Genomic DNA, 22,257 nt, shown 5'->3' on the forward strand with positions numbered 1-22,257 from the left:
CCTTGCACAAGTAGATGACCTCCTACCAAAGTCTGGGTAAGAAACTCTATTTAAACTCAGTGGGTCACAGATACATACAATGAAAAATTTGAATGGAGACTTGCTGGGAGACAGTTGTCAGCAAACTTGACAGAGGGAAGGGAAGAGTTATAAGAACAAAATGCATTACATTAAAGCATGAAACTTAGAAAATATACAATGCTATATCTATACTGTGTACTCTAGATTATAATTATTTTTTTCTTCTATAATTTCCTGAAAACACACTATTTTCATGGAAAGGTATACACTAACCAATTTATATGGTGTCTTTTCAGAGAAAGGTATAAAAGCTTGGGCTTGCTTAAGAGTGGAGAAGCTTAGCACCTGGACTCAGGTCTGAGTGTCTATAGACACTGTTAGACTTAAATAGTCTTGCCTGGAAACAGTATGTGTCATTGGAAGGATCAATTAAAACATTGTATCAGTAACAAAAACAATGATAATTTCAGAAAGGCCATTTTATTTTAATTCCCTTATGCGACAATAATTATTTGCATGTTCTCTGGGCATTTTTTTCTGAGGACCGTTTAAATATGAAAACTAAAGATTGGCTTTATTTTTTAATCTCTCTCTCTCTCTCTCTCTCTCTCTCTCTCTCTCTCTCTCTCTCTCTCTCTCTCTCTCTCTCTCTCTCTCTCTCTCTCTCTCTCTCTCTCTCTCTCTCTCTCTCTCTCTCTCTCTCTCTCTCTCTCTCTCTCTCTCTCTCCTCCATCTCCCTATTCATCTTCTCTCCCTTTCTTCTCTCACTCTTGGTCTTGTTTTTGTTTTCTTTTTTCTCTTTACGTTGTGAACCTTCCTTTTATTCCTCATCCTACCTTGCTTTATCCTCTTCTCCCTAATATCCCTAATATTCTATTTATCCTTACTCTCTCTCCTACTGTTTTCTTCCCAAAACACCTTCTATCTCCCTGCACGTTTTTATTTTTTTCCACCATTATCACACTCTCCTTAACCCCTCTTTTCTGTCCCCTTTCTCTATCTTGTTTTCTTTTTGCTTTTCTCTCCTTCTTTCCAGATGACTCGAGAACAGTACATACTAGCCACACAGCAGAACAACCTGCCGAGACCTGAAAATGCACAACTCTACCCTGTGGGGATTTATGGATGGCGAAAGAGGTGCTTATACTTCTTTGTCCTTCTGCTGTTGGTTACCATGATAGTTAACTTAGCCATGACAATATGGATATTGAAGGTTATGAATTTCACTGTGGTAAGTACCACCATGATTTTACATCTATTGTTGGAATCAAAGATGGTCTCACTTGATTGTTATTTTTTTAAAAAATGGTTCAATTCACTCTTCCCAAGTATATAACATTAATTCTCCAAAGTGACCATATATTTTACTTCAGAATTACTTAGAATGTATTGAGTTATGTTGTTCTTATGATAATCTACCTGTCATTTAAGAGGGGAAAATTTACATTAAAATAGAACAGTACTTTGATTCATAAGTAACTTAGTATTACTTATAAAACAAGCATTATTCAATATTTGTGGCACTTGAACATCTAAAAAATACTCTTTTCTTAGATTTTAATGTTGTAAAATATAACTGCTGTCGATTATTCTTGATATAGTTCATGATTTCATATTTATCTTTTGTTTGGCTTATAAACCCTGGATATGTTCCAGTGATGTGTAGGTCATGAATTATAACTGCCATCAAAGGTCATCTACTACTTTCAGAACTTGTGCCTGGTACATAAAATATAAATAAAAAATGGCCTGGAAATAAAATCATTTTATGATAATCAATAGCTTAATAGCACCATGACTCTGAAATGTATTAGAAATTTTGCATGCAGATTACTGAACATGTATGAAAAACCCATATATATGACTTACATAAGAAAAACTCATTGTGTTAGAAAAGTTAGGCTTAGTCTCATCTATATTTTCAAGCTCAAGGCATGTACATTTTAAGTTTCCTTTTTTATATAATAAAATAACAATGTTTTTTTTTTATTAAATAGTGCTCTAATAGATGGTAGATTCTTTCAAACCAAAGAAGTTGAATAGTTCCCATGATTTAATTTTTAGGTAGCTAGTACTATGACAGGCAAGGGGAACATATTTTCAGAATGATAGGAAATGTATACATTTGTGTATATGCTTTCATTTTACAAATATAGTACATGATGTAGAATGTATAGAGGGATCATGACACTCTATTACATCTTTGCTCACACAGCTCTATATCTTCACACTCAGGTAGGTATATCTTACTTCTCACACTCTTATTATTTTTCTACTTTTTCATTCTCAAAGGTAAATGTAAAGTTGCCAGTTATGATTTTATTAAAATCCATGTATGGGGCAGGTTGTTTATTTTTTGTCTCTATTGGATACTGATTTAAAAACAACAAACAACAACAAAAATATTTTCTTTCTGGCTTTGTTAATTCAATATTCTGCCATGAAACTGAATCTCAAAGTAGAATCAAGCTAAGCATCATGTCATAGTGTAGGATTTTGTACACATATGCAGAAGAAGCCTGTGTGGGCAGGTTGCCTACTTTTCCAGTCAAGAGAAGCAAAGTGTTTCAATTACAGTCAAAGAAACTACATTCATAAAGAAAAATTATCCCAGAAATGATTCCATTTTTTCTGAGACATTGCAGATACTGAAAAATAGAAAATAAAAGCAGAAAACCCAAGCAAGCAGAAAGTTTATGTGTTGTCATTCTTAAAAAGAAAAGAAAACAAACAAATAAATAAAAATATTGAGAAATAGTTTAATGTCTATGATCCTGGATCAGAGCAGTAAGTAGTCCTGTAGAAGTTAAGGTGTAAAGGTAAAGTTAGTTATGAGAATCACTGGTAATGGATCTAAAGTTCACCACGGTTCATTGGTTCCTCTTACCCTTTGGGTATATTTGGGTATAGAGTATATATTCTGTCCTCTGCTTGTATGTTACTGATAGCTACATCATTCATTGATTTATTGCAATAGTGAGGGACACATTCATTTCTCTTAAGAAAATTTCTTCTTAATTTAAGTACAGCTAAACTAGTATATGCTAATGGCACCATGTGCCTTCTTCTTAATAATTCAATTTAAAACACACACACACACACACACACACACACACACACACACACACACACACATATATATATATATATACATACATACATACATACATACATACATACATACGGAACCCAACCAAGGTGTTTTCTTTTATTATTGAATCAAAATATAATTACAATATAATTTCTGTGTAGGTATGAGTATTTCTCCACAAATTGTGTGGTTAGAACTAACAAAACAACTTAAATATCTTTTAAGAAATAAATGAATATTTTAACTATTAAATTTCAATAGTTTTATTTCTTAGCTCAAAAGCCATGTGTCAAAAGTTTATGGAAGAATACATAAGCACAGTCAAGAAAATCTACTTTTACCCAGGGAAGTACATTGTGGGAATGTTTAGCTTCAAGCCAGGTTAGCTTCTTAAACACATTTAAATTAATTAGAAGGTATAGTAACCATGTAATTACATGGCTGCATGCCTCACACTCACAAGGACATTGCCTCATGCTGACATCAAGGTTTACAAAGCCATTCTTGAGAAATAACTGAAAACATCACCTGTGTTTCCAGGATTCTTCTAAGCCTTGGGGTTGTTGTCACCCATGGAGCTACCTAATTTGAGACCCTGCTGGCCCAAATGTAAATGCCAGCTCATGCTGATACTGTCATGGGGTGAATAAAAACTGATGCTGTGTTTTTTGTTTTTGTTTTTTTTTTTTTTAAAGCTGTGGCTTTATTTTCATTTGTTGCATTTCCTTCATCTCTTTAAATCTTCTTGATTTTACCTATACTCAAATGAAATTGCCCGTTCTTTAACTACTGAGTTAGTTATTTGAATGGATTCTCATGCAAACAAAGCTATGATTGCATCCAGATAATGTTTCTAGTTAACACCCTACTCCAATATAGTATTGATAATTTTCAAAGAAATTCAGAATTAATTAAGTCATTGAAGATTATTGTAGTCTTAAATAGAATAGATTAAGTTAAATATAGTTAAAATATCTGAACTAATTTGTAACACTCCTACATAGAGCAGTAAAAATAAATTTTATGGTTGTACTAGTACATTATGAGTGGATTTCTTTATCCAGTGAATACCACACCATACTTTGACAAGAAACATAGATATGGAAATTATTTGGGGAATCTTAATTTGTCTATACAAACCACATTCCATTTTTATTAAAAGTGCTACCATCCAAATACATGGGAATATACAGGTGTTAGCATCTTTTATTTGAACAAAGAAGGCATCTCATTGTCTCAAACTATTGTTTTTAACAAAAAAGACTATCTAACAACATGTTTTATAATGCTGCTTGAAATCCATCATTTTGGTTTATTTTTCTTCTTTCTTTTTATTATTAATCATTCTATTCATTTACATCTCAAATGACGTCCCCGTTCCGGGTTACCCCTCCACAACTCCACAAACCCACATCTGCCCTCTTCCCGTTCCCTTTGCCTCTATGAGGGTGTTTCCAACCCACACTACTGCTCTAATATTTCTGTACACTGTGGCATCAGACCTACACATATGCAGGACATCTCTTCCCATTAATTGCAGACAAGGCCATCCTCTGCTAGGTATGTATCTGAAACCATGCATCCCTCCATGTACACTCCTTGGTTGGTGGTCTAGTCCAGGAGCACTGGTGGTCCGGCCAGCTGACATTGCTTTTTATTGGGCTGCAATTCCCCTCAGCTCCTCCTGCCTTTGTGACAGCTCCATCACTGGGGTTTCCAAGCTCCCTCTCATGGTTAGATCCAAGTATCCATATCTCTATTAGTCAGGTGCTGGTAGAAGAACCTCCAGAAACAGCAACACCAGGTTCCTATCAGCAACAGTATCAGGGTTTGGTGTCTGCAGACAGAGTGGATCCCCTGGCAGGGCTGTTTCTGAATGCCCCTTCCTTCAGTCTCTGATCCATTTTTTATCTGTATTAAAAATTTTGGGATAAGTGGGTGGTCCCATCCCTAACTGGAGGTCGTGCCTATCCAGTTACTGAAAGTGTTCTATACAGGTTCTCTCTTCTCTTCCCCGCGTATTTCCGCTAAAGTCATCCTAGTTGGGTCCTAGGAGGCTCTTGCTTCCCTGCCATCTGGGACCCTAATGTGGCTACCCCCAATTCCTCATCCCCCAATGCAACCAATTTTCATTCGATTTCCTGACCACTCTCCCACTGAATACTGCTGCACATGCTCTATGTGGTTGATGAGACATCACACTTCTAATTTTCTGACAAATAAAATTATTCTGCTTATTAAAATGCCTGGTAGTAGAAAGCCAAAAAAAGGGAAATTAGTTTAAACTGCAGCATGAAAATTTCAGGAGAGATATAAACAATAATTCCTTGGGTGTAAGAATGGATAAAGGAGGACTGAGTTGAAAGGGAAATTTTGAAGCTCCTTCTCCCATGACAGGTACAACCCAGCTTCAAGAGGATTTGTTGATGGTAGTTGGTTAATTGGCAAATATATAACACACACACACACACACACACATACACTCACACATACACACATACACATTTGTTCAGTAAAAATGAGGGAGCTTAGTAGGCTCAACAACAATATTTTTGAAAAGAATGTTATTACAAATGTCTTCCACTAAGTAAAAGAAAATAAATAATCATGAACAAACTAAGAGAGAAGCTTATTTTTATTTATGAAAATATACTGAGTTGAAATTTTGTGTTTTATTTTTCAAGCAATACTAACATATCATTTTTTTCATGTCATTCTTGACACCCATGATCTTTTAGCTTCATTATTAACCTAGTTATAGTTTTCAATGATATCATCAATCTACCTGATAAGGGTGAGTACACTTACAATATGTCTACCCTAGTCACAACGTACTTTCAACTCTTCCCACCCATAGTCTTTAAATCAAACCACTTTTAAAGAGGAATTGTCTATCACTTATTATTTTTGAGTTTATATCCAGCATATACAGATAAAGGCAGATGTATAGGAAGTTTCAGTGCAAAACAACCACACATTGTTTTGCTGTTGCTGTTGTCATACTTCTTATTTTTTCTAGGCACATTTCTTTTATATAATTAGTTTGCTTTTAATTATAGAGTTCCTAACCCTCTAGGCCAAATAAAGCCTTAGTGGGGAAAGAAAAAAAAAAACCTCTTATTTCCTTGTAGAGATAAAATTTAATAATCCTTTACTGTTTTAAATATCTTAACATAAATCTTTTTTGTTTATTCTTCTCTTAACATTCCATTTACTCTTTAATTTTGTTGCTCTGGTGTTTAATTTCCCATCACAAATGATTATTCTACAAACCTCCTCATGGACCACTAATGAGGGTAGGTACACAAATACCAGGTTCACTAAATTCTGTGGCTAATATACAGGTCTAAGAACTTTGAAATTTGATGCCAAGTTTTTTTTTTCCAAAGTGATTTTTTTTATTATTGTCAATACATATTTAGCCCTTTAAAGACAATAATCAGCTAAACTCCCCTTAAACGAACCCCAGATCAGATGCCCTATTTCATGAAGACTCTTGTTATTTCTGTCTGTTTCCCTTTCCCTGTCTGTTACACCAATTCTTACTCTTTTAAAATCATATAGCTTGTCCCCGTGATAGGGCTTAACATGTTGTACTGGATAAATAACGTTCATCTAATTATACTTATTGCTCCTGCCATTCTCAGCTGTTCCATTCATGCTGAAGTGCACGATATCTTCGACTATAGTCTAAGTGCCTTACATTGCGTTCTGGACAGACATCTAGAGTGCTTTACATTCAATATCGGGCTGAACATTTATATTTCATAAAGAACCAGTTTGTGTTCCAAATACATTTCAGATTTAACATTTTTTACTTTCTCACAATGAAACATAAATAGAAATTTATTTTAGAAAGTCTACTCCAAATTGCAAATAATTTAGAACCTAGTTATTATTCATTGATTTATTGTTTATTTATTTATTTATTCATGTATTACCTTGTTTTTTTTACCTCACAATTATATGTAACCTTTATTACAGGAAACTGTCACCTTTACAATCATACATGTAGTAAAAACACCAGTGAACATAAATATGTGAAATATAAATGCATGATAATGCATATTTAGTATTTATACTTTATAAAAGAACTTGAATGAAGATCTTTATAAAAATGTTATAAAGAAACCTGCACTGACTTTTCTTTTACCCTACCCATCATCATGATAGAATACAGAATATTTCTGAAAAAGTTAATAAGTTTCTGTTCATAAGGAAGAATATTGATACACACATATGGCATCTATGTAGGGAAAACATCTGAGGAATCCATACATATCATTAATTCACAAATTTTCAAACTTAAGCTCCTTCTTTAAGGAATGGATTCTAGAATCAGAAAAATATCCAGCTTTCTTCAATCACAATCCAAACACATTACTATCATGTCTGTTAAAGTTTATGTATACATGGATAATCTAAAACTCAAGTTTTTTTTTTAATGTTCCTGTTTAGTTTGCAACTTACTTGGTTTTATTTTGATTTCAACCAGAAGAATAAATTTGTTTTTTTATTGAACAATTTTATTTAAAAAAAACATAGATAAATGTACAAATTTTAAACATTTTTGCATAAAAGTATACCAATATATTTTTGTCAGTGCTTGCCTTTTTTTTTAAAAGATTTGATAGTGTGCATTAAGATCTTACTAGTTACAATGAATATAAACTACATGTAATACAGGATGTAACCAGGAAGTAATCAAAGTTTTCTTGGTGTGTAAGGATTAAGCATAATGGTGTTTTCTTTTCTTTTCTTTTTGTTTTCTTGAATTTCACACAGTCTGGGAGTTGTTTCTGGGGTATTCAGAGCATTCTGGGGTTAGTATCCAATTATCAGTGACTATATATTATGTCTGTCCTTTAGTGATTGGCTTATCTCACTCAGGATGATATTCTCTAGATGCATCCATTTTCTTAAGAATTTCATAAAATCATTGTTTCTGATAACAGAGTAGTACTCCATTGTGTAAATGTGCCACAATTTTTGAATCCATTCATCTACAGAAGGACATCTGGGTTCTTTCCAGCTTCTGGCTATTATAAATAGGGCAGCTATGAACATTGTGGTGCATGTGTCTTTGTTGTATATTGGAGTGTCTCTGGGATATAAGCCCAGAAGTGGAATACCTGGGTCTGCATTTAGTTCTATGTCCAATTTTCTGAAGAATCACCAGACAGATTTTCAAAGTGGTTGTTCCAGTTTACAACCCCATCAACAGTGGAGAAGTTCTCCCCATCTTTCTCTTTCTCCACATCTGTGCCAGCAACTGCTGTCATCTGAATTTGTGATCTGGGCCAATCTGACTGGTGTGAGGTGAAATCTCAGGGTTGTTTTGATTTGCATTTCCCTGATGGCAAATGATGTCGAGTGCTTCCTTAGATGCTTCTCAGCTTTTGATATTCCTCAATTGAGCACTTTTTGTTTAGCTCTGTACCCAATTTTTTAATAGGCTTGTTTGATTCTCTGGTGTCTAGCTTCTTGTGTTCTTTGTATACCTTGGATTTTAGGCCTTTATCTGATGTGGGGTTGGTAAAGATCTTTTCACACTCTGTGGATTATATAAATTGTAGCTCAAATTTCTACTTTTATGGAATGGATATATTATTTCATATGGCACTAATTGTAGCATAAACAACAAGTGAAAGAAAAAAAAAGTACAACAGACTCATTTTCCACCTCAAGGGTTCTTGCCTGTGGAACAAATGCTCCAGCCATCTGCCACAGGTACAGCAGAGGTCCAGGGACACAGGCCAGGTACACGGGAGAGACCGGTACCAATCAGAGACAAGATTACCAATAATCAGAGACAAAAAGGTGACAAGAAGAAAGAGGAAGAACTCACTCAATGGAAACCAAGACAACCCAGCAACATCAGAACCCAGCACTCCCATCAAAGCAAACAGCAGAATGCCAAACACTCCAGAAAATGAAGACTCAGACATGAAATCCTACCTCAAGATGATGATAGAGATCCTTAAACAAGAACGGGAGGAAAAGCAAAAAGAATTAGAAGCTTTTAAAGAAGAAACAAGAAAAAACACTCAAAGAACTAGAAGAAAACAGAAACAAAGAGATGAAGGAATGGAAGAAGCAATTTAAAACGGAAATGGACAAATAAAGAAAACACTAAAAGAGACAACCCTAGAGATAGAAATCCTAAAAAAGAAATCAGGAGTCACAGACACAACCATCTCCAACAGACTACAAGAGATGGAAGAGAGAATCTCAGGGGCCGAAGACAACATAGAAAACATAGACAAAACAATCAGAGAAGATGCAAAAGCCAAAAGGCTCCTAACCCAAAATATCCAGGAGATCCAGGACACAATGAGAAGACCAAACCTAAGGATAATAGGAATAGAAGAGGGCAAAGAATATTAACTAAGAGGCACAGTAAATATCTTCAACAAAATACTGGAAGAATGAGATGATCATGAGCACAAAAAAGCCTACAGAACTCTAAATATATTGGACCAGACAAGAAATTCCTCCCGACACATAATAGTCAAAAAGCGAAGTGCTCAAAGCAAAAAAAGAATACAAAAAGCAGTAAGGGAAAAAGGTCATGTAACATATAAAGGCAGGCCAATAAGAACCACACCCCACTGTTCAACAGAGACTATGAAAGCTAGAAGATCCTGGACAGACATCAGGCAGACCCTAAGAGAACACAAGTGTCAGCCCAAGTAGCTAAACCCAGCAAAACTCTCAATCACCATAGATGGAGAGACCAAGATATTCCAGGACAAACCTAAATTTACACACTATCTGACCACAAGCACAGCACTCCAAGGAATTATAGGTGGAACATGAAATACAAGGAGGAAAACTACATCCTAGTAAAAATAAGAAAATACCAAAGCAAGAAAACCAAAAGAAGAAAGACACATATGCGTAATTCTACCTCTAAAAGAAAAAAGAGCGGGAAAGAGCAACCACTATTCCTTAATATCTGTTAATATAAATGGACTCAATTCCCAAATAAAAGATATAGGCTAACATACTAGATACATAAACAGAATCTAGCATTTTTGCTGCATTCAGGAAACTCATCTCAGAGACAAAGACAGACACTATCTCAGAGTAAAAGGTTAGGAAAAAAGCATCCAAGCGAACAGCCCCAAGAAACAAGCTGGAATGGCCATTCTAATATTGAATAAAGTAGATTTTCAACCAAAGTTATTAAAAAAAGACAATGAAGGACCCTTTTTTCTCATTATAGCGATAATTTGTCAGGAGGAACTCTCAATCCTTAATGTATATGCTCCAAATACAAGAGCACCCATATTCATACAAGAAACCCTAGTAAAGCTCAAAAAATACATTGCACCCCACACAATAATGGTGGGAGACCTCAGTACCCCACTCTCAATAATGTATAGATCATAGAGACAGAAACTGAATAAGGACACAATAAAACTAGCAGAGGTTATGAACCAATTGTAATTAATAGACATCTACAGAACATATCATCCTAAAACAAAAGAACACACTTTTTTCTCAGCACCTCATGGCACCTTCTCAAAAACTGACCATATAATTGCTCACTAAAGAAGCCTCAATAGATATAAGAAGATTGAAATACCCCCATGCATTCTATCAGATCACCATAGTCTAAGGCTGGTCTGTAATAACAACAAAGACAACAAAATGTACATATACAAATGGAAACTAAACAATGCTCTATTAAATTATAGCATGGTCATAGAAGAAACAAATAAAGAAATTAAGGATTTTCCTGAATTTAATGCAATTGAAAACAGTATACCCACACCTATGGGATACAATGAAAGTAGTACTGAAAGGAAAGCTCATAACTCTGAGTACTTCCAAAAGGAAACTGGAGAAAGCATACACTAGCAACTTGATAGCACAGTTGATAGTTCTAGAACAAAATGAAGCAGATACACCCAAGAAGAGTAGACTGCAAGAAATAATGACTCTCAGAGCACAAGTTGACCAAATAGAAACAAAAAGAACATCAATGAATCAACCAAACCAACACCTGGTTCTTTGAGAAAGTTAACAAGATTGATAAACCCATAGGCAGACTAATGAGAGGGAAAAGAGGGAGTTTGCAAATTAATAAAATCAAAAAGGAAAGTGGATACATTTAAAAACTGAAACTGAGGAAATTCAAGAAATCATCAGTTCCTACTACAGAAGCCTGTACTCAACAAAGCTGGAATATCTGGGGAAAATGGAGGAATCCATAGACAGATATCAGGTACTAAAGTTAAACCAGTTCCAGATAAACCATCTAAATAATTCCATAACACCTAAAGAAATAGAAGCAATCATCAAAAGCCTCCCAATCAAAAAAATCCCAGGTACTGACAGGTTTAGTGCAGAAATCTATCAGACATTTATTGACGAATTATTAGAACACATACACACAGGAGAAAATTTCCTGAACAGAACACCAATGGCTCATGCTCTAAGGTCAAACATCAACAAATGACTTAATGAGATTGCAACATTTCTGTAAGGGTATGGACACTGTCAAGAAAACAAAATGGCAGCCAATAGATTGGGAAAAGATCTTTACCAACCACACATCTGATACAGGCATAATATTTAAGGTATACAAAGAAATCAAGAAGTTAGACACCAGAGAATCAAACAACCCTATTAACAAATGGGGTACAGAGCTAAACAAAACGTTCTCAATTGAGGAATATTGAAGGGCGGAGAGGCATCTAAGGAAGTGCTCGATATTCTTAGCCATTAGGGAAATGCAAATCAAGACAACCCTGAGATTCTACCTCATACCAAAAAGAATGGCTAAGATTAAAAATTCAGATGACAGCAGATACTGGCCAGGATACAGAGAAAAAGGAACACTTCTCTACTGTGGTAGGGTTGTAAACTGGTACAACCACTCTGGATATCAGTCTGGTGGTTCCTCAGAAAATTGGACATAGTACTACCTAAAGACCCAGTTATTCCACTTCTGGGCATATACCCCAGAGAATCTCCAACATACAACAAAAACACATGCACCACAATGTTCATAGCAGCTCTATTTATAATGGCTAGAAGCTGGAAAGAACCCAGAGGTCCTTCAGTAGATGAGTGGATACAAAACTTGTGGTCTATTTACACAATGGAGTACTATTCAGCTATCAGAAACAATGACTTTATGAAATTCTTATAAAATGGATGCATCTAGAGAATATCATCCTGAGTGAGATAACCCAGTCACAAAAGAACAGACATAATATACAGTCACTGATAATTGGGTACTAACCCCAGAAAGCTTTACCACCTCAGAAACAACTCACAAAGTATATGAAATTCAAGAAAAACAAAGGCCAAAAAAACTAAGGAAATGAAAAACCATTATGCTTAATCTTTACACACCAAGAAAAGTTTTACTGTTTCCAGGTTACATCTTCTTTCACATGTACTTTATGCTCATTGTAACTAGTAAGATTTTAATCCACACTATCAAACCTTAAAAAAAACAAGTACTGACAAAAAATGTATTTATATACTTTTATGCAAAAATGCTTAAAATCTTTATATTCATCTTTGTTTTTTAAAATAAATTTGTTCAATTTCTTTAAAAAATTAGCTGACCCTTCAGGTCCTGAGCAAACTGTCTTGTCTCTAGTTCTCATCCCACTTGTGAGGACGCTGACTTTCAGATCCACACCACTGCACTCATCTTAACACTTGGAGTGGAAATCTTGCTTCTCCAACTCTTCTCTAGTTAGAGCACTTTTATTTTAGCATAAGGTCCAACTTACGCATAAGCCTATGACACTTACTGGTATTGTCTCTCCAGGATATATGGTGAACCCCCCCCCCTAAGAAATCCCATTTAATCCTAATTGCAGAATAAGTTTTGAAGAGCTTGAGTGGCATGATGATTAGTACGAACTGACTACGATCAGTGCCTTTGGAAGGTTGGTTTGGATCGGGGAGTTTTGGCAAACCTGCTGCACTGTCGTGTCCATTTTCTGGATTCATTCCTCAGTGCAGAGACCAAAGTACTCATCAAGGAGTGAGGTGGAGCACCCCTTCTGGAGAGAGACTGCTTCTGTGGGTGAGAGCCTGCAGCAGGCAGCTGTGCTGGTGGAGTGTGGTCTGTGGATTTATAGCAGAGTTTACCATAGTGAATGATCTACTTAATGTGGCAAGACCACTTCCATTATAGCCCTCTCTGTGCACCTCCTCATAATTTCCTGACAAATTGTCCCTCTCAGATGAAATCTTTCATGCTTAGTTTCAACCCAGCAGTACATTTTCTTTCACTGACTTTACAAAGAAAAATTTAGTCAATTTTGCCCAAATTCAAACAACTACTACTAACAGATATTTGGTTTCTTTCTAACATAAACTAGGAAAAATGGGCCATAAACCTAGCCATAAGCAATATATACTATGTGAAACATGATTCATTAGAATATCACAGGTGCTGCAGAATAAGAAGGATGAAGAAAGGCATTTGGGGCCAGCAAGGTGTCTCAACTGTAAGGCACTTGCCACCAAGATTGAGAACATAAATTAGATCTGTGGGGCTCACATGATAGAAGGAGAGAGCCAACTTGGTAAACTATCACTATCACACATATAGACACACACACACACACACACACACACACACACACACACACACACACACTTGGAAGGTGAGAGGAAACAATCAAGCCTTCGATGTGTTCTAGTTTCCCCAAGGGTAGCCTAAATCAAAGCAGTGAGACACACACAGAATTGAAAACTTTACACAATAAATTCCCATCATGTTTATTTCTCATTAAAGAAAACACAGAGGTAGTGATGGACATATGGTTAATATGCATGGAAGAAAGAAGGAAGGTGGTTACATTGTGATGTCTGTATTATAAACTCAATGAGATTTAAATGCTTCTACTTGTCTTTTTCCTTTGGCTATATAGAGTAATACTCAAATAGAAATAAACTAGTCCATACCAAGTCTGAATCATTTATAAAACTAGGTCAAGTAAGTTTTGAATATAAATCATACTTTGTAAATCAGCTCTACTGGAATGACAAGCATTCATTATTATTTTGAATTCATTGTTTTTACATTCAAAATCATCTAATGTGGTTCCTGGCTCAAGCAATTTTACTTTGAAAAATAAACTTTAGTTTATTTCAGTCCTTATACATGGATTCATCAATTTAATAAGTAGCTCATGACAAAAATAAATGTTGAAAAACAGTGACAGAAATTAATCTAAACTTAATTGTAACAGTATTGTATTTCAAAGCCCAACATTAATGATACAAAATCAGCACTCTGAGAATTTATGAGCCTCATCTAAAATTATTTTTTATAAATTTTTACTTTATATGTATAACCAAATAATTCATTCATCTAAAAGAACAATTTTATTGTTTCTTTTGTATTAAATTACAAAATGAGAATAAAAGTTTTAGTTTAGCTTAATGATTATTGGTATTTCCTATGTTTTGCTAAATTCAACATGAAAATACAAAGTACAGAAAAATGAAACAATGTACTTTTAATTTGTTTTTATTTCAATCTTCATTTATTTATGTGTTTATGTGTCTGTAACCTGCAGAGATCATCAGCATGTGTCCTCTGACAGTCAGGGCAACATTGGGGAGCAGACTCTGTCTTCTAAAACAAGTACAGAAGTCAGAACTGCAGTAGGAGATTTGCACAAGAGCTTTTATTTCCCCCCGTGAGTTATCTTGCTCAACAATGAAATAGTTTTTTTTTCCATTGACTTCATAACCTCGTTGATTAATTTTACTTCTTCACAATATTTCAAAATAAAAATCAGCTCTATCCTGGGAAATTACTAAGGGTGGTGACAAGGGATTATTTGCCATTAAAACTAAGCATGCAATCCTATTGCTGTAATCACCCTCTAAATGCTGTACTTTGATAATGTTTTTAAATATGACGATAAAAATACTATAATTACTCCATTAAGAAATGCATGTATTAATTTCTAATTGCTAAAAGCAAGGTATGATTTACTTATTTACAATATAATTTATGTCAGTTGAAATTTTTCATAGCCACATTAATCAATACATGTGAGTTGTAATATTAATATCACTACTTGGTAATTATTCAAAATTGTTTACTTCTATCTGAGTAACATAGTATTAAGAAAATGATATAAGTGGACAACTGCCCTTATAGTTAAGTAGAAATTCTTCATAACAAGTAAATGCCAGTCTGATATCTATATCTACCTATATGTCCATATATATACTTCAGTTTATTTCAGTCCTTATGCATGGATTCATCAATTAAATAAGCACTTCATGACAAAAATCCAAAGGTATAAACATTGTCAGACATTAATCTAAACTTAATTAAATGAGGATTGTATTTCAAAGTCCAACATTGATATAATAAAAACAGCACTCTGAGAATTTGTAAACCTAACCTAAATAATTCTTTTTATACATTTTTACTTTATAAGTATAACCTAAAAATTCATTCATCTAAGTAAAACAATGTCATTGATTCATTTGCATTAAATTTCAAAATGGAAATAAAAGTTTTTGATTGGCTTAAGGATTAGTAGTATTTCCTATTAGGTTTACACACACACACACATGCACACACACATCCTTGTATGTGTAAACCTAATTAAGCAGAGTAACCATTGATGCATCATGTTATCTATACATAGGGTACATCTTCATTATATTTACTATTATTATACTTATGTGTTAAATTAACATCTTTAATGGCATATAAATAGCAAAAAATTCCACAAGAATTTGAATAGAATTGAAATGCTATTTATATTTCTTCTTTGCACTTTATTAAATAAATCCAAGATTATTTATTGTTTATGAGCTGAGAAACTTTAAAATTCTACCACACCAGCTCTAAATATGCAGGTTATTAATGATGCAACATTGTTAAAGTGCATGAAATGAAGCTATATTTTTTCAGAAATCTAGATTAGCATTGTATATGTTTGCAATTTTTAAAATGTTCAGTTTCCCCTGTTTACATACTTGTCAGATGTATATGAGGGTTTCCTATAGTTTATCTTCACCAGAATTTGTTTTCTTGATAATAACTATGAAGCATGAGATGAGACAGAGTCTCAAATTATTTACAACTAGCATGTTCCTCATGGCTAAGAATGCTGAATACTTTTTTTTCAGTTATTTTTGGCCATTCCCTTTTTTTCTATTCATAACTAGCTGTAAAGAGAATGGGATCATCAAGAACAATGTATTGCATTCCAAGATTTACCTCCAGTTACAAACTTTCTCCAGACAAGTCTATCCCCATGAAAAGTCCACAACATATCTCAAATAGCGCCACAAATTTAAATTGAATTCTAAAATAAATATAAGTTTATGGGAATCATTTCAGGTATGTCATTGCTTAGTAATCATCTTCATTTATACACATTTCTTTTCAACATTGAAATATATCATGATCTTGACCTTGATCAAATTTATTATAGCTATTTAAAATTTACAGATTGAGTCTGTTGTGAGAGTAATCTCCTAATCAAATCCTAAAAGGATAGTCAATAAAATGTGGTGCTGAAATATTTACCATAGAATTGTCCTTTATTGAACTAATAGGAGAAATGGAAGGAAATTTAAAAAAAAGTCCACTTGCTCTTTAAGAAGTAAAAGAAAAAAGAAGAAAGGAATAAAACATCTTTTGTAAATATTCCTTAGCCTACATGCATGAGGGAAAATCCATCTATAATGAAAAAGAAATTATATTCACATGTTTGTGTTTAACTATTGATGATTTCAATATCTCTCAAAGAACATGAAAACAGCTTTGCATCAAAAAAATGGGGCAGAAACATGTCCAGACATACTTCAGGAAATGCCCTGAGTCTTTTTTAATCACTGTTTGATACTGAGAAATTATGTTCTTGTATGCTACAAATAAATGCCAATTGATTTTGATGAGTGTAAAGACATCCATTGACATTTGAATTCTTGAATGAGGTCATTACTGCTGAGCTACAGAATATGAATTATAATCCATGAGGATTGACTATGACTAATGATTACAAGATCTGAAGAACCAGGCAGAAAGTCTGGTATCCATAGGAACAGTTATAGTACATTATCTGAAATAAAATCATAACTCATAGAATTCACAACTATTGACTCTGTGGACCATGGATTGGGTATCATGAAACCAGGCAGGACAATGTTGCCACTGTCATAAAGGGTAAGAAAGGTGGAAGAGAAAATGATTGTCATCTGTATGACAAGCCTATTTTAACATTCTAACCACTTGATCTCACTTTCAGCCTAGACACCATTGGAAATAATGACTCTCATATAAACCAGAAGCACAAGTGAGCTGAATATTGTTTTGTTCTCATATAAGAGCTTAACCTGGAAGAATGACTTAACTTATGAAGCTTAGGGTTTATACCCTTTCTCACTTTCCTTTACTTTAGTGTCATTTTTGAAGTTGGAATACATGAAACAGTTAAATCGCCTCCAGAATTATACAAGACACTTTTTTTGTCTTGATTTTAAAATCACCACTTTTGTTCTTGTTATTACTTTTAATGTCAGTCATAATGGCAATGCAGAAAAGTTAAATTTTGAAAAAGTAATTTCGTTACTTGCCCCCAGTCAGTGGTACATGCTCAGATTTTAGTCTGTTACTCGATGATGTTCTGGTTTATGATGCTTAGGGGTTTGTCATACAGAAACCATTTTATTTCTCTCATAATTCTGTCTCTCTTTGTCTCTGTTCTCCCATTGATCTGTCTCTGTTTCCAAAGTCTCCAATTGTCTATCTATATCTGTTTCTGTCTTCATTCCCATTCACACCTGTAACACATAGAGACATCAATCCTGAAGAATTTATTGCTTTAACTTTTCAATTGCTCTAATGTTTAAGTGCATTTTAAAAGATGTGTTCACAAGATATATCATAAAACTACTTTCTTTTTTTATAGAAAAGAAAAGAATGAGTCCCCTACACTTTGATTCACTATTGTCTCTTTGAACTAGTACATTATAAAGCCCAGCAGCCAGTAGCTGACAATATGTTGTCAATCATACTCCATCTGAGTTTTCGGACAAAATATTTTTCATTGAACCTGTCGATCAAAAATTGGCTGTACATTCTGATTCAACTAGACTGGCTTGCCAGAAAGCCTCTGAGTTGCTGCTGTCTCTATTCTTCCCGCACTGGGATCACAGGCACATGTCATGAATGTATTCTGATAGGAATTCTGGGTGTGAAATTAAGTTCTTCCTGCTGACCTGGTGAGCAATGTGGCAAAGGAAAAGCACTGTACCAAAGCAACATGCCAACGCTATTCATAATCAATTTTAAACACTAGAATTTAAGATCTTACATGTAATCTAGGAGTAATTTTGATCTATAAAGTTTACCAATGTATTAAATCACCGCTATATTTCACAAAGAAAAATCATAAAAATTTTCAGCAAGTATCTCAAATTAATGAGAAGTTGTATACCAAATTTGGAATATTTAGTTAAGATTTGCTTCTTAATGTATACATAGGGGTTGAATAAAACAAAATAAACATCCCCAAACCAAAGAAAGATGAGAATAAAACAGGAATATAAACATAGAGAGTAAAATGGTCCAGGTCTAAGAGGGTCTCTAGACTTAAACTTCAACCACTGCCTTTCCTGGGCAGACCCTGGTTCCCACTGACAAGGGCCTGTGCCTTGGGCACATGTGTTTAGTCTGGGCTCATCCAGAGCCACTCTGCCAGAGGTCCAGCACTACTGTGGGCTGCAAGGGCAAGCTTTTCACGAGGTATACTTAGCCCTCTCTGTGCTTTGGTTACTCACAGCACAATCTCACCAGGCATGTGTTCCCGGATCTCTGCTGTTCCAGGTGGCAAAGGGCCTGAGTGTTTTCTACTTTTTTTTTTCATGTGAACATACTTACTAAAGTATATATTTAGTTTTCAACCAAATGCAGAAGTATAGATATTCAATATTTATTTGCATTTTCAATCATAAGGAGGCCCAGTGAAAAAGATGCAACTTGAAGAGAGATTTTGATCAATCTCACTTTAGTACTTTGCTTGTTATATGTAGTGGTGAATTTGTCAAGTTGTTATAGCCTGGGAAGAGAATCATATTGAGGAATTGTAAGGCCTGTTGGCCTTTGGTCATTGCATGAGGTGACCAATCAGGGATGTGTGAGGTACCATTTCATCTGCTGTGCCATGAACTGTAGAAGATTAAAGAAAGTTAAATGAATAGATGCACATATGCACCCCTCTAGCTATCAACAATCCTTGTGTTTTATTTTCCCTTTGTTCTTCTCTGTAGATATGATGTGAGCAGCTTCTTTAATTCTTGCCCTAGCTTCTCTGATAAGATGTAGAATAAGTCAGGCAGTGCAGGAGCATACATTCAATCCCAGTCCCTGGGAGGCAGTGACAGGCTGATCTCCATGACTTTGAGGCTATCATAGTCTATGGAGTGAGTTCCCAAACAACCATGATTACAGACACAGAAACTGTCTCCAAAATCAAATTTAAAAAACTCAAAAGAGTAACCTGATATTCAGAGTTCTGTCATGCACCCTAAGTTTTGAAAAGGGCATAAACATTGTCTCCTAGAAGGCTGAACTGTGTGGGAAGCACGATGCTCAATTTAATATGCTCTCTAAGCCCATTATGACAGGAGATTATTCTTAAATAAAAACTGTACTTTCTTGTGTTTGAGTATCTAACTTTATTTAACAATACCTTTTAGATATTGCAATCGTTAAAAAAAAAAAAAAGAGTAAGAGACAGCTTCTTACTTGATTATTATCCCATTCTGGCAAGATGTTCTCCATACAGTTACATGACAAATGTATGTTGACTATATCAAGACCTTACTTACTGGCAAGAGAAAGAGAGAAGGGATGGCTGCAAAGCATCTGATGTATGATGACAGAGCTAAACATGAATAAGTGGTTCTTCTAAGAAATTCCACAGGGCCAAGATCAAGTCACTCATCTGAAATACTAAAATTCCAAGAGAACCTGGGCAGCCAAGTATGAAAAAGCTCTGGGGACCAGCTTCTCTGCCCTTGCTTATGGCTCTCTAGTTATCTCTGCTTCCCTTTTCACAAGGCTGACAGGATCTGCTCAGATCTCTCCTAGATTATGCTCCCTCATAACTTCAATTTTCAGGTGACATCTCAGTGTTCTAATTCAGCCAACTTTGCCTTCTGTCCCCGAAAGAACACATTTTCTTGATGCTAGCCTGGACCAGTCTGACTACACATATGCTTGCCTTGATATTCTGTCTCTTTCCTTGCTGGATTCACTGGTTACTGCAGTAGCCAGAAGGCTAGATGAATAGATGAACATATGCAGCACACTAGCTAGCAAGGATCCGTGGGCTTTATTTTCTCTTCGTTCTTATCTGTAGATGTGATGTGACTAGCTTCTTGAATCCTTCCTTGGCTACTCTAATGGTACCTTGAGTAAGGCAGGTGGTGTAGATGCACATGTTCAGTCCCAGATCTTGGGAGACAGAGACAGATGAATCTCTGGGTTCAAGGTCAGCCTGATCTAAAGAGTGAGTTACAAGTGAATTTATTAATTACTCATGTTCAAAATATTAAACATGTATTTGTAATAGTTTTGTTTAAATAATCACCTGCTACAAATTTCAGAAAGCATCATGAAAAGGAAAATATATATGGCAATCAATACAACAGCATACCAAAATATATTAAAGGATGTTGAATAACCAATACAATGTAATTATGAATGTCTCTGAAATATTTTCAGCTAAAATTACATAATGACATCATAATGAGCCTCTTTTTAGCAATGAGTAACTATAATTATTATTAGATTATCTATTGCAATCTTGAAATATTTTAAGTTGTTTACAGTATAAATTACACTCATGAATAGAATTTAATATCAAAAAGCCTGAAAAACTATGTGCTGGTAGAATATTCAGCTAACACTAGTTCTTGACAAGGTGGTACAGAGTGAACTAATACTCTACTTTAAAAAATTAGAAATAATAGTGTCATTCACTTGACAAATGATCTCAAGTCTGTCAATAATTTACGAATAAATAGCACATATTAGCCTCCTTTAGAATTGATAAGAAAAATAATATATCTAGTATTTACTAATAAAAATTAGTTTTCTTCATTTTTTCTCCCTAGATCTTTTAATAGTATGTAATTTCTTGTGTAGGTTCAAATAATTATTGTAAAACTATAACAAGTATTCAAATACCTTTATACACTAGAGCATATCTGATTTAATATCTCTCAGATTAAGCATTTGGCAGACTCAAGTTGTTGAACTATTCAAATTCTGTTGAAAACCAATCATTGCCTATTACACAGTCAATGTGTGTTTATGTTTCACAAAAGAATTTGCCATAATTAGCATTCCTTATAAGGATTCTACATGCATTGTACAATTTAGAATCATGTTCCTACAAAGGGAATCTAATAGATTTAAATTTAATTATTGTTTGCAATGAAAAAAATATTATGAAAATTCTTGAGGAGTTAATCTCAAAAAGAATTTATTTAAGCCTTCTATGGTACACATACAAAGACTGCTAAAACTGTTTGTCCTGGGAGGCATATTTACCATTTATATCTCATGAATCAATCATAATGCTGAGGCAAATTTAGATATATTTCTGTTTTGGAAAAGCAAGTGTATCATAATTATATGTCTAAGTTGTATATCCAAGTGCACCATGTACAGGTATGAGTATATAAAAAATCATCATAGAATAAGGCTAAAGCTTCCTAGATTCTGCTACTATGTGATTGAAGCTGGCAATTCAATGGTATCTGAAAAAAGAACTTCATGGGAGTTCAGAACAGATGCTGAACAATATGGCATGTCTGATTTCACAGTTCTCACACATGCCAGCACCTGGTAGGCTTTATGAGGTCAGAGGATTAGTAAAACTGTAGTCAGCAGGAAAACAGGGTATGTGAGTAGAGAAATCTAAGCAAGTACACTGTGATGAAGAAGTTCTGGGTTTCCCTGAGCTGTGTCTTCTTTACCCTTCAGCTTTTGCCTGTAGAAGAAGAAAGAAAGAAGGCTTGGATAATTCAAAACAAAAAATGATTTTATAACAGTGAATAAACGTGATCGTATATACTGAACTAAAGAGGTGCTTGCCTAATTTTAATGATGTGTAAAC

The 22,257-nt window shown here is 34.5% G+C and overlaps 1 protein-coding gene across 2 annotated transcripts in view; it reads left to right on the forward strand.

The window, feature by feature from the left end:
• Positions 1 to 1,057: 1,057 nt before the first annotated feature.
• The window catches only part of SGCZ (sarcoglycan zeta), a gene marked incomplete at both ends in the record, with an annotated part of 369,456 nt that continues 348,256 nt past the window's right edge, over positions 1,058 to 22,257 (forward strand). For both annotated transcript variants that reach the window (XM_080928698.1, XM_080928699.1), the window contains one exon: positions 1,058 to 1,252. In XM_080928698.1, coding sequence (XP_080784824.1) covers positions 1,058 to 1,252 — 195 coding nt within the window. The remainder of the gene's footprint in view (positions 1,253 to 22,257) is intronic.

Source organism: Micromys minutus, assembly GCF_963924665.1.
Source record: "Micromys minutus genome assembly, chromosome: 14".
Lineage (NCBI taxonomy): Eukaryota > Metazoa > Chordata > Mammalia > Rodentia > Muridae > Micromys > Micromys minutus.